This window comes from Gorilla gorilla, chromosome 12, assembly GCF_029281585.2.
Source record: "Gorilla gorilla gorilla isolate KB3781 chromosome 12, NHGRI_mGorGor1-v2.1_pri, whole genome shotgun sequence".
NCBI classification, from domain to species: domain Eukaryota; kingdom Metazoa; phylum Chordata; class Mammalia; order Primates; family Hominidae; genus Gorilla; species Gorilla gorilla.
The window spans coordinates 50,645,099-50,658,352 of NC_073236.2; the positions used below are offsets into that span (position 1 = coordinate 50,645,099).

At 45.5% G+C, this 13,254-nt stretch overlaps 1 protein-coding gene across 2 annotated transcripts; it reads left to right on the plus strand.

Annotated features, from left to right (window-relative positions):
• The first annotated feature begins 5,638 nt into the window (after positions 1–5,638).
• On the plus strand, positions 5,639–11,186 carry IL36RN (interleukin 36 receptor antagonist). Of its 2 annotated transcripts, XM_055378269.2 has the most exons (6): positions 5,653–5,682; positions 5,853–5,908; positions 7,291–7,376; positions 8,565–8,692; positions 8,894–9,167; positions 10,491–11,186. In XM_055378269.2, exons 2-5 carry the CDS (start codon positions 5,880–5,882, stop codon positions 9,116–9,118), a joined length of 468 nt encoding a protein of 155 aa, XP_055234244.1. In that variant the 5' UTR covers positions 5,653–5,682; positions 5,853–5,879; the 3' UTR covers positions 9,119–9,167; positions 10,491–11,186. The 2 variants fall into 2 exon arrangements, with proteins under 2 accessions (XP_063551524.1, XP_055234244.1); XM_063695454.1 differs by having other exon boundaries at positions 5,639–5,682; positions 8,894–11,186.
• Positions 11,187–13,254: the final 2,068 nt, after the last annotated feature.

Genomic DNA, 13,254 nt, shown 5'->3' on the forward strand with positions numbered 1-13,254 from the left:
TGAAGACAGTGGAAAATGAAAAAACAACAGGAGTAGAAACTTCCCAATAGTGATGTCAAACTGTATTAGTTACTAATTGCTGTGTAACAAAGTATCAGCAAACCTACCAGCCTAAAAAAAAAAATTATTTAACAAAGACAGCGTCAGGAATAAGAAAACTGGCTTGGCTGGAGGGTTTGGCTCAGGGTGTCTGATTAGGTTGTAGGAAAGATGTCAGCCAAGGTTTTAGTCATCTGAAGGCTTGACTGGGGCTGAAGGATCTGTTTCTAAGATTGCTCACTCAGACAATTGGCAGAAAACCACAGTTTCTCACCATGTGGGGCCTCTATATAGGGGTGCTTGAATATCCTTATTAGATGGCAGCTGGCTTCATCCAGGTGAGTGTTCTAAGAGCAAGGAGGAAACTGCAATGCCTTTTATGACCTGGTCTCAGAAGTGACATGCTGCCATGTTCACCATGTAACATACTCATTAGAAAAAAGTCACTAAGTCCAGTCCATACTCAAGAGAAGGGCAGTTAAACTTCCTCTCTGTATCAGTCTGTTCTCACACTGCTAATAAAGACATACCTGAGACTGAGTAATTTGTAAAGGAAAGAGATTGAATTGACTCACAGTTCCACATGGCTGAGGTGGCATCACAATCATGATGGAAGATGAAGGAAGAGCAAAGTCACATCTTACATGGCAGGAGGGAAGAGAGCTTGTGTAGGGGAATGCCCCTTTATAAAACCATCAGATCTCATGAGACTTATTCGCTAGAATGAGAATAGCACAGGAAAGACCTGCCCTGATGATTCAGTTACCTCCCACTGGGTCCCTTCCATGACATATGGGAATTATGGGAGCAACAACTCAAGATGAGCTTTGGGTGGGAACACAGCCAAACTATATCATTCCATCCCTGGCTCCTTGCAAATCACATGTCCTCACATTTCAAAACCAATCATGCCTTCCCAACAGTCCCCCAAAGTCTTAACGCATTTCAGCATTAACTCAAAATTCCACAGTCCAAAGTCTCATCTGAGACAAGGCAAGTCTCTTCTGCCTATGAGCTGTAAAATCAAAAGCAAGTTAGTTACTTCCTAAATACAATGGGAGTACAGGCATTTGGTAAATACACCTATTCCAAATGGGAGAAATTGGCCAAAACAAAGGGGCTACAGGCCCCATGCAATTTCAAAATCCAGCGGGGCAGTCAAATCTTAACGCTTCAAAATTACCTCCTTTGAGTCTCTGTCTCACATCCAGGTCATGCTTATGCAAGAGGTGGGTTCCCACAGTCTTTGGCAGCTCCACTCCTGTGACTTTGCAGGGTACAACCCTCCTCCTGGCTGCTTTCATGGGCTGACATTGTCTGTGGCTTTTCCAGGCACTCAGCGTAAGCTGTTGGTGGATCTACCATTCTGGGATCTGGAGGACAGTGGCCCTCTTCTCACAGTTCCACTAGACAATGCCCCAGTGGGGACATTGTGTGGGGGCTCCCACCCCACATTTCCCTTCTGCACTGCCCTAGCAGAGGTTCTCCATGAGGGCTATGCCCATGCAGCACACCTCTGCTTGGACATTTAGACATTTCCAAACATCCTATGAAATCTAGGCGGAGGCTCCCAAACCTCAGTTCTTCACTTTTGTGCACCCACAGGCTCAACACCACATGGAAGCTGCCAAGGGTTGGGATTTACACCCTCTAAAGCCATGACCCAAGCTGTACCTTTGCCCTTTTTAGCCAAAGCTGGAGTGGCTGGGATGCAAGTCACCCCAAGTCCTGAGACTACACAAAGCCACAAGGCCCTGGGTCTGGCCCATGAAACCATTTTTTCCTCCTGGACCTTCATGTCTGTGATGGGAGGGGCTTCTGTGAAGATCTCTGATATGCCCTGGAGACACTTTCCCCATTTTCTTGGTGAAAAACATTTGGCTCCTCTTTCCTTATGCAAATTTCTGCAGCCAGCTTGAATTTCTCTTCAGAAAATGGGTTTTTCTTATCTCATCTTCATGCTGCATGTTTTCCAAACTTTTATGCTCTGCTTCCCTTTTAAATGTAGGTTCCAATTCCAAACCACATATTTGTGAATACATAAAACTGAATGTTATCGGCACCCAAATCACCTCTTGAATACTTTGCTGCTTAGAAATTTCTTCTGCCAGATGCCCTAAATCATCTCTTTCAAGTTTGAAGTTCCACAGATTTCTAGGTCAGGGGCAAAATGCTGCCAGTCTCTTTGCTAAAGCATAACAAGAGTCACCTTTGCTTCAGTTCCCAACAAGTTCCTCATCTCCATCTGAGACCACCTCAGCCTGGACCTTATTGTCCATATCACTATCAGCATTTTGGTCAAAGCCATTCAGTCAGTCTCCAGGAAGTTCCAAACTTTCCCACATCCTCCTATCTTCTTCTGAGCCCTCCAAACTGTTCCAACCTCTGCCTTTTACCCAGTTCCAAATTGCTGGGTTACCGGCAAAGTGTTAAAGTGCCGAAATGCCAATAGTGATGTCAAGGTGTGTTAGTTACCAATTGTTGTGTAACAAAGTATCAGCAAAGTTAGCAGCTTAAAACAAGAAAAAAATTATTATTTAACAAAGGCTGAGAGTCAGGAATGAGAAAACTGGCTTGGCTGGAGGGTTTGGCTCAGGGTGTCTCATTAGGTTACAGGAAAGATGTCAGCCAGGGTTGCAGTCATCTGAAGGCTTGACTGGGGCTAGAGGATCTGCTTCTAAGATTGTGCATTCACAGACTGTTGGCAGGAAAAAATAGTTTCTCACCACGTGGGCCTCTCCATAGGGCTGCTTGAGTGTCCTTATCACATAGTGGCTGGCTTTGTCCAGGTGAGTGATCTAAGAGCTAGGAGGAAATTGCAATGCCTTTTATGATGCTGCCATGTTCATCATGTAACATAGCGCCCCACTCCCAGTATCAATTTACTATATCAGTCTGTTCTCATGCTGCTAATAACAACGTAACCAAGACTGTGTAATTTATAAAGGAGAGAGGTTGAATTGACTTAGAGTTCCACATGGCTGGGGAGGCCTCACAATCATGGTGGAAGATGATGAAGGAAGAGCAAAGTCATGTCTTACATAGTGGCAGGCAAGAGAGCTTGTGCGGGGAAATTCCCCTGTATAAAACCATCAGATCTTGTGAGACTTATTCACTATCATGAGACTAACACAAGAAAGACCTGCCCCCATGATTGAATTACCTCCCACTGGGTTCCTTCCATGACACCTGGGAATTATAGAAGCTACAATTCAAGATGAAATTTGGGTGGGAACAGAGCCAAACCATATCACCTTCTTAAAGATGAAGTTTCCAAGAATTTATGGACATATTTTAAAACAGCCACACATGGTTTGTGAATCGGCGGCATTGTCTTTAGGTAGTGCGAAAGTTTATTTTTCAGAAGTTCAAAACTTGACTCTCATACACACATATAGTGAGCATGTGTCAAAGATTTACTATTTTTCATAAGTGAGGGAATCAGCAAGATTATAAAGCTGATTATCAAAAGATAATTCAGGGAATGGAGGCTTATACCGTCAGTCAAGAAATAAAGGCTGAAATAGGTTGGCTAAGTTACGTTTTTAAAGACAGCTTTATGACTTGTGAGGCAATAAAACTACACCCTTTGGAGTTATCTTTTCTATCAGACAGGAATAATGTGTAATTTATCAATGTTCTCTTAGTTCACAGCTAATTTCACAGAGTCTGAGACCTAATTAGTAAGTCAAGCAAAGGGATAGGTCCAGAGAGAACTTATTGTTGGTGAGACCTGCTTGATAATGTTTTCATATGATATTGACAGTATACACAGTCATCGTTTCATTTTATTTATTATTTATTTATTTGTTTATTGAGGCAGAGTCTAGCTCTCTCTGTCATCCAGGCTGGAGTACAGTGGCTCAATCTTGGCTCACTGCAACCTCCGCCTCCCAGGTTCAAGCAATTCTCACACCTCAGCCTTCTGAGTAGCTTGGATTACAAATGTGCACCACCACCCCGGCTAATTTTTGTATTTTCAGTAGAGATGGGGTTTTGCCATGTTGGCCAGGCTTGTCTCATTTCATCTTATTTCAACTGTCATTCTATTTGGTCAATTTGTAATTTAATAATTTTGTACAAGGCAGTTTCTACATTAATTTTATTTTTCTGAGAAGTGTTTATCATATTAGTGGCATTATGAAAATCGTAGATTATTTTCTGTGTTTTGAACAACTTGATATTTTATTTATTCTTGAACACTTGTAGGACCTCTTGGCTCATATGTCTGAATACCATTTCTTTAAAATGTACGCTTTAACATGTATACATATGTAACAAACCTGCACATTGTACACATGTATCCTAAAACTTAAAGTATAATAATAATAATAAAAGAAAAAAGAAAAATAAAACTTAAAAAAATAAAGTGTATGCTTTAACAATAAATTATTAATACATAGTTATCTGTGTTATTCAATATATAATTAAATTGTTTTTTGTGCACTGACCCTTGCCTTTATTTCAGATCCATCACAGAGAGTGCATGGAGGTATTTAAACTGCATTAACTGTTTCACAATTAAGTATTAACTTATCAATTAGGTATTCAAGAAAGATCACTTACAGAATTATAGATGGCATGAGCTAGATTTTACTTTCTAAAGAAATAATCAGATACATGAGCAAAGATGTTAATACAAAGATGTTTGTCACAACATGGTTTTCAATAGCAAAAAAAGAGAGAAAAATATATAAAAGACAAATAACAGTGGATAGGTTTCAATAAATAATGTTACAGTGATACAGTTAAATACTATACAGCTATTCAAGCATGTCATTATTCATATTTAGTATGGAAAGATATTTTGCTATTTTGCTACATGAAAAAATGAGGTTGGAAAAAGTATAGGTTTTGTGAATCTGTTGTATGAAAGCTGTCTATAGTTACATGTGTATGTGTGTGGAGGAAAAAGTGTTGTCATTGGTTTTCTGATGATGCACTCAGAAAAGACAAGTATTCACATTTTTTCTTGTGGCCGATCTGGATTTTCAGGTTTTTCTACAATGAACATGTAGGCTGAACATTCCCTAAGCAGGAGAGTCCCACCTCCAACATCTCCCGTAGGCCTGGCAATGGCAGGCAGGAAAGACAGAGGAAGGAAGGAGGGAGAAGGGAAGGAGTGAAGGAAGGAGTGAAAAAGGTAAGGAAGAAAGGGAATAGGGGAGGAAGGGAGGAAACGGGAAGGGAAAGAAGGAAAGGAAGGAAAGAGGGAGGGAAGAAAGGAAGGGAAAAGGGAGGGAGGGAGTGAATGAAAGCTGGAGAGAAGGAAGAAAGGGAGGGAGGCAGGGAGGAAAGAAAGTTGCGCTTCCCTTGAGCTGCCATGGGCACTGACTCTTAGGGTCTGAAAGCCCCTAAGATATGCAAAAGCCGAGTGCTCACAAAGAGCTGGAAAGCCTCAAGGAAGTTCTTCAATATTTCTGGAAGGAAACTGTCTCCAGAAGCTTCCCTCCCCACGACAGATAATGAGCAGCAAGTGTTTCTGGCGACTTAGGGTGATGTGAAATCACGCTGGGAATCCTGCTCCTCTTCAGGTCCTGGCAGTTTCAGGGCCCCTCCCTAGGCCTTACTTAAAAGGCTGAGGCATCCTTGGAGGAACAGGCAGACTCCACAGCTCCCGCCAGGAGAAAGGAACATTCTGAGGTATGCTCTGGGGCGCTGGTGGTACCGGAGCTCTCTCCTGACCCCGGACCCAGAATCTGCTCCGTGGAGGCTGTTCACATGCTGGGGAGCTCGGTGCGGCTGCTTGCTCCCCAGACCCCAGCCAACTCAGCCTCTCTCTCCATGATTTTCTGTTGTTTATTCCAAAATAGGGGAGTCTACACTCCGTGGAGCTCAAGATGGTCCTGAGTGGGGCGCTGTGCTTCCGGTGAGTGTATGAGGCCCTGGTTTGGTGGTGTCCTCCGGAGGAAGTGAGTTCTGGATAGACCCGTTGTCCAGCTCTGAGCAGGAGGGAGGAAGGGAGGGGCTGCCATTGCAGCTGGGAAATTGTGACCAGCACCTCACTGCTCTTAGAGTTGTCCCAGCCTTTTTCAAATAGGGGCAGGACTGGGGCAGGCCATCTCACAAGGGGTCCCTGATGCTGAGGGGGACAAGTGAACCTCCCAGTCTAGAGCTGCAGCCAAGTCTATCCAAGGTGGGAACGGGGGCCAGGATCCCTGCTCAGAGCTCCGCCATTGTCCCCCATCACAGTGAATGGATGTAAGCTCACCCACTCTGTGCCCCTACCTCCCTGCTACTCTTTGGGGATAATAATAAAACAAAAACCATGATCATCAGTCAGTCTGTCCACCCACTGGCATGTACCAAGCCAGACACTCTGCCGTGTTCTGGGCTTTACAACAGAGGATGAGAGTGGTCCTTTCTCTCAGTCTAATAAAGCACTTCCCACGATGTGTTCTATGGGACTCGATTAGAGGAGTCCCACAGAGGCATCCAGGAGATGCTTTACACAGTGGAGCTCTCTGATCAAGTAAATGCAGGGAATTCTGCTTTCTACATCCTCTCATAAGAGAACCACAGCCCAGCTCAGCATATGAGTGACTGAGGTTTTCTGAAGTAAGGCAACTTGTTGAATCGTATTTAGCCATGAATCGACCCAATTTTTACACTGCATCCTTTTCCCCCATATAACTTTTGAAGAAACCCACTTTAGGATACATCTTCCACCTCACAGGATGCCAGGAAATCAACTGAGTTCAAAGATGAGAAACAACTTTGAAAAGTTAAATAAAAGAAATTTAAATTTAAAGAAACTCCTCACTTAGTAAGGAATATATGACCAAATAGAAATACATGTATCTTGAAGAATTGAAGAATCAGGCTTTAATCTGGAAGAGGCCTGGATATTATCCAACCCATCATCTTAGTGTAGCAATGGGGAGGCTCAGGCCCAGAGTGGGTGAGAGAGTTGTCTCCTGCGACTCAGCAGCATTGGAGGCAGAGATGGGGCAAGAACCTAGGGCTCTGACTCACCGTGCAGCTTCTCTTCCAACAGGAGATGGGTTGGGGCAGAAAAGGTTGAATAGGGTGAAGGAGCAAACCACAGACTCCAGTGGGAGACTGTGGGGTCATCCTCCTTGTAGGGCATGAGCCCAGCAGGGCTGGGAGACAAGGCTGTGCTGTTACTTCTGGCACAGTAGGAAGAAAGAGAGACAAAATGCCTGAGATCAGGGGGTTCTCTGGACCCAGGGCATGCTGGAGTGTCCACCCTCCGCCTAATGTAGTCCTCACCCCTTCCTGATGTTTCAGAATGAAGGACTCGGCATTGAAGGTGCTTTATCTGCATAATAACCAGCTTCTAGCTGGAGGGCTGCATGCAGGGAAGGTCATTAAAGGTTGGTGATGAAACATGACCCACTTTCCTTGGTCTCTATACACTCTCAGGGGAGGGGGCCTGAAGAGGGCTTAGAATAGTCATACAGATTAGCATAGGTCTACAGAGCCCAGGCATTAGGACAGCACAAACCAGGCTCTAAGCAAAGGCAAATAAAATACCACACCTCTCAGCAAAGTGAAGACACAGGCTCTGGGGCCACCTGAAGCTTCTATGCAGAAGTGGGAATGTTTTCCAAGAGGCTTGTCTTGTCATTCCCTTACAGGTAGATTTAGGTCAAGCATTGCATTCCCTGGGAGCCAGTAAGTACCAAGGAGAGAACTAACGTAGATTCTCTATACCTTTTTTCCCATATGGGAGTGGGTTTCTGCCTCTCCATCCTGGGTCCCCTCTGCTCTCTGAAGATCCTCAGTCACTTAGAGTGGAGGGACCCAGAGAACACGTGGCATTGTTGGACCTCCTGCTTGCTCACTCTGCCCCATGCACTGCAACAGGTCCATCTCTAAAATAGTTTGCACCTGCCCACCTGGGGCACCCTTGCTGAGCACAGTTGCCAGGTAGATCCTTCAGCTAGGCCATATGTGTATGTGTGTGCTTACTGGTGTATGTATGTGTGCATGCAGGCATATATGTGTGAGCATATGTGTGCATGCATGTATCTGTGTGTAACCATGTATGTGTGAGTGCAGGTATGTATGTATGAGCATGTGTGTGTATATGTATATGTGTGCATGCATGTATCTGTGCATGTATGTATCTGATGTATGTGGGTGGTGAGGGGATGTACAGAGAGGAATGAGACCCTCTTTTGCTCTCAGCAACCTCACAGGGTGTAGAAAGTTGTCCAAACAATTCCAAATGGGGGCTTATCAAGACAGGGTTCAGAAAAAGGCCTGAGACCCAAGGGTTATTAAAGGAGGGGGTTGAATCTATTTTGGGGTGTAGAGGCTTGAAGATTTGACCCTGAACTAGAGGGTGGAGTGGAGGTGGTACAATGTACTTCCATGCCTTGATGTCCACTCTGGGCCAGTGGACAGGAGAAGCCATGTCATGACAGCTGCTGAGAAGCCTCCCTTCTGCCCAGCCTGGGGGCAGGCCGTCTCACAGCAGTCCTGTGCCCTAGAGCCCAGGACAGGGGAAGAAGGAGGGAAAGGCATCCAGGGCCCTGCATCTGGCCTCTTTCCCACAGGTGAAGAGATCAGCGTGGTCCCCAATCGGTGGCTGGATGCCAGCCTGTCCCCCGTCATCCTGGGCGTCCAGGGTGGAAGCCAGTGCCTGTCATGTGGGGCGGGGCAGGAGCCGACTCTAACACTAGAGGTGAGACTTGGGGCATCCTCACTGGGGACTGAGCCACAGATGCTGAGCCTACTGAAGCCGGGCAGCCCACAGCCCTGGTGCTGTGGGACACCCTAGCAGGATTCTGTTGATGGCAGCTTTGCCTCCTCCCTAAGGACCCTGCCCAGCCCTCCCTCTGCCCCTGCTTCTGCCCTCACCTGACCCGCCCTCCTCTGCCGGCAGCCAGTGAACATCATGGAGCTCTATCTTGGTGCCAAGGAATCCAAGAGCTTCACCTTCTACCGGCGAGACATGGGGCTCACCTCCAGCTTTGAGTCGGCTGCCTACCCGGGCTGGTTCCTGTGCACGGTGCCTGAAGCCGATCAGCCTGTCAGACTCACCCAGCTTCCCGAGAATGGTGGCTGGAATGCCCCCATCACAGACTTCTACTTCCAGCAGTGTGACTAGGGCAACGTGCCCCCCAGAACTCCCTGGGCAGAGCCAGCTCGGGTGAGGGGTGAGTGGAGGAGACCCATGGCGGACAATCACTCTCTCTGCTCTCAGGACCCCCACGTCTGACTTAGTGGGCACCTGGCCACTTTGTCTTCTGGTTCCCAGTTTGGATAAATTCTGAGATTTGGAGCTCAGTCCACGGTCCTCCCCCACTGGATGGTGCTACTGCTGTGGAACCTTGTAAAAACCATGTGGGGTAAACTGGGAATAACATGAAAAGATTTCTGTGGGGGTGGGGTGGGGGAGTGGTGGGAATCTTTCCTGCTTAATGGTAACTGACCAGTGTTACCCTGAGCCCCGCAGGCCAACCCTTCCCCAGTTGAGCCTTATAGGGTCAGTAGCTCTCCACATGAAGTCCTGTCACTCACCACTGTGCAGGAGAGGGAGGTGGTCATAGAGTCAGGGATCTATGGCCCTTGGCCCAGCCCCACCCCCTTCCCTTTAATCCTGCCACTGTCATATGCTACCTTTCCTATCTCTTCCCTCATCATCTTGTGGGCATGAGGAGGTGGTGATGTCAGAAGAAATGGCTCGAGCTCAGAAGATAAAAGATAAGTAGGGCATGCTGATCCTCTTTTAAAAACCCAAGATACAATCAAAATCCCAGATGCTGGTCTTTATTCCCATGAAAAAGTGCTCATGACATATTGAGAAGACCAACTTGCAAAGTGGCATATATTGCAATTTATTTTAATTAAAAGATACCTATTTATATATTTCTTTATAGAAAAAAGTCTGGAAGAGTTTACTTCAATTGTAGCAATGTCAGGGTGGTGGCAGTATAGGTGATTTTTCTTTTTAATTCTGTTAATTTATCTGTATTTCCTAATTTTTCTACAATGAAGATGAATTCCTTGTATAAAAATAAGAAAAGAAATTAATCTTGAGGTAAGCAGAGTAGACATCATCTCTGATTGTCCTCAGCCTCCACTTCCCCAGAGTAAATTCAAATTGAATCGAGCTCTGCTGCTCTGGTTGGTTGTAGTAGTGATCAGGAAACAGATCTCAGCAAAGCCACTGAGGAGGAGGCTGTGATGAGTTTGTGTGGCTGGAATCTCTGGGTAAGGAACTTAAAGAACAAAAATCATCTGGTAATTCTTTCCTAGAAGGATCACAGCCCCTGGGATTCCAAGGCATTGGATCCAGTCTCTAAGAAGGCTGCTGTACTGGTTAAATTGTGTCCCCCTCAAATTCACATCCTTCTTGGAATCTCAGTCTGTGAGTTTATTTGGAGATAAGGTCTCTGCAGATGTAGCTAGTTAAGACAAGGTCATGCTGGATGAAGGTAGACCTAAATTCAATATGACTGGTTTCCTTGTATGAAAAGGAGAGGACACAGAGACAGAGGAGACGCGGGGAAGAAGACTATGTAAAGACGAAGGCAGAGATCGGAGTTTTGTGGCCACAAGCTAAGAAACAGCAAGGATTGTGGCAACCATCAGAAGCTTGGAAGAGGCAAAGAAGAATTCTTCCCTAGAGGCTTTAGAGGGATAACGGCTCTGCTGAAACCTTAATCTCAGACTTCCAGCCTCCTGAACGAAGAAAGAATAAATTTCGTCTGTTTTAAGCCACCAAGGATAATTGGTTACGGCAGCTCTAGGAAACTAATACATCTGCTAAAATGATCCCTGTCTCCTCGTGTTCACGTTCTGTGTGTGTCCCCTCCCACAATGTACCAAAGTTGTCTTTGTGACCAATAGAATATGGCAGAAGCGATGGCATGCCACTTCCAAGATTAGGTTATAAAAGACACTGCAGCTTCTACTTGAGCCCTCTCTCTCTGCCACCCACCGCCCCCAATCTATCTTGGCTCACTCGCTCTGGGGGAAGCTAGCTGCCATGCTATGAGCAGGCCTATAAAGAGACTTATGTGGTAAAAAATGAAGTCTCCTGCCCACAGCCACATTAGTGAACCTAGAAGCAGAGACTCTGTGAGATAATCAATGTTTGTTGTTTTAAGTTGCTCAGTTTTGGTCTAACTTGTTATGCAGCAATAGATAAATAATATGCAGAGAAAGAGAAACAAATGCATTTGTTTTATTATTGCAATTTTCTCCAATATTTTTTATTTTCTTTCTCACAATGAACAACTATCCTTCATTTACCCAAATATTCTATTTAAAAGCTAATAATACAACATTTGTTGAGTCATCTGGTTCTGCAAGATTGAGATCCTCTTGTCCTATGTGCCAGGAATGAACTCCAGTGTCCCCACCCAAACCCTGGGGAATGGGAGCAGAAGCTAGAGGAGGAGCCCATATCTGAGCCCCAGGTATTCCACCTGCACTTCACCTGTTGGACCAGCTTGGTGGTTGAGAGTCCACTGAGGCACTGGCAAGGAGGTGGCCAGGACAGACAAGGCTGCCTCTATGGACCTCACAGCTCCAGCCCAGATTCAGCTGAAGTCCTCAGGCAACAGGCAGCATAGCTCCTACCCCAGGCCTCTCAGGGCTGCCAAGAACATGAGCTCCGGATGCTAGGCTGTGTTTCAGACCCTGTTCACACTCTCTTTGTCCATGGGCCCAGACACAGTCTTGTGCTGCTCCCTCTGCTTTTGGGTCCTCCATCCATCCTCTCTGCCTAGATAAATCTCTCATCTTTCAATACCCTGCTAAGATGTCACCTCCTCCAAGAAGCTTTTACTGAGTTGAGACACCCCCAGCTATCTGATCTGGCAATGTTTTGTATGCACCTCCCTGCACTGTAGTACCTTAACTTGGAGTCTGTGGCCCCTGGGATGACCTTAAGTTTAGGGACATATAAGTTTGTCTCTTAGCACCTTGCATAATGCTTGGCACATAATGGAAACCCAATGAGTATATAATGTAGAAACTATTTCTCCACCCTGGAATATTCTCTCCTTCTCCTCCACCCATCTAAACAGGCCCACCTCTAAGGGAGCAGCTTAAATTCCACCTCATTCTTGAAGGTTTCTCCAGCCTGAATTTGTTGCTTCCTCATTTGTAGGATGACAGAACTCAGAAGAGCTTTAGCCATGATGAGCCGACACAAGTCAGTAGTAAAAGAAGGAATATAAAATGCCTCCTTCGGGAATGTACAGGCTGGACATCATGACTATACAAGTGAAAAAGAGTTAGTGGCTTTAGATTTCTGCAATTTTGGTATAAATCACTGGCCTGGACCTGTATTTACAGAGATGCAATACTCACATCATGTGGGGTTTGTACAAATTGCAGACATCGAGGAACAGAGAATGTTCCAAAGGCAGGCTGTAGGGAAGAGGCTATGATGTGGGAGGTATTATCCTGAAAAAAGCAATGCACAGGGAGCCCTCTTCAAGCACTTAAAGGCTTGCCAAGTAGAAGAATGTGCTTGTTCTGTGTAATTCCAGAACACACAAGCAGAACCAATGGGTGCAAATTATGTGGAGGCTGTTTTTCCTATATGACCCCCATATTTTAACCACAAGGACCACAAACATTGATAGTGTTTCTTCAAGAGGTTGTGTGGTCCCTGATCCTGGAGATGTTAAGGCAGAGCCTAATTAACCAATTTCACAGGGATGCCATAGCACAGATTTCTCCAATTGGAGGGAAACTATGATTCCATGTCTATGAGATGGAGTTTCACTCTGTTGCCCAGGCTGGAGTACAGTGGTGCCATCTTGGCCCACTGCAACCTCTGCCTCCCAGGTTCCAGTGATTCTCCTGCCTCAGCCTCCTAAGTAGCTGGGCCTACAGGTGCATGCCACCATGCCTGGCTAATTTTTGTATTTTTAGTAGACACGAGGTTTCACCACGTTGGCCAGGCTGGTTTGAACTCCTGACCTCAAGTGATCTGCCTGCCTTAGCCTCCCAAAGTGTTGGGATACAGGCATGAGCCACCATGCCTGGCCTAAAGTCCTTTCAATTCTAAGATTTTTTTTTGCCCAAGGAACTTCTCTGCCACTATTGTTTCCAACATGTCCTTGGCCCACAGCTTAGAGAGTCTGGTCTTCTTAATTATCTTTTCAAGTGTTTATGACTTAGTTCCTCAGCTAGACTGTGAAACTACTTAACAACAAGGACTGTGTATTGAATGTCTGTGTCACACAGCAGTGTAAATGCTGGGTAAACTCTCATTGGTTGCCT

Excerpts from the sequence above, each read along its gene's own strand:
- IL36RN (XM_063695454.1), top strand. The coding sequence starts at position 5,880 with ATGGTCCTGAGTGGGGCGCTGTGCTTCCG. Across the intron at positions 5,909-7,290 it reads AGTGGGGCGCTGTGCTTCCG|AATGAAGGACTCGGCATTGA; the intron begins GTGAGTGTATGA and ends CTGATGTTTCAG. Across the intron at positions 8,693-8,893 it reads AGCCGACTCTAACACTAGAG|CCAGTGAACATCATGGAGCT; the intron begins GTGAGACTTGGG and ends CTCTGCCGGCAG.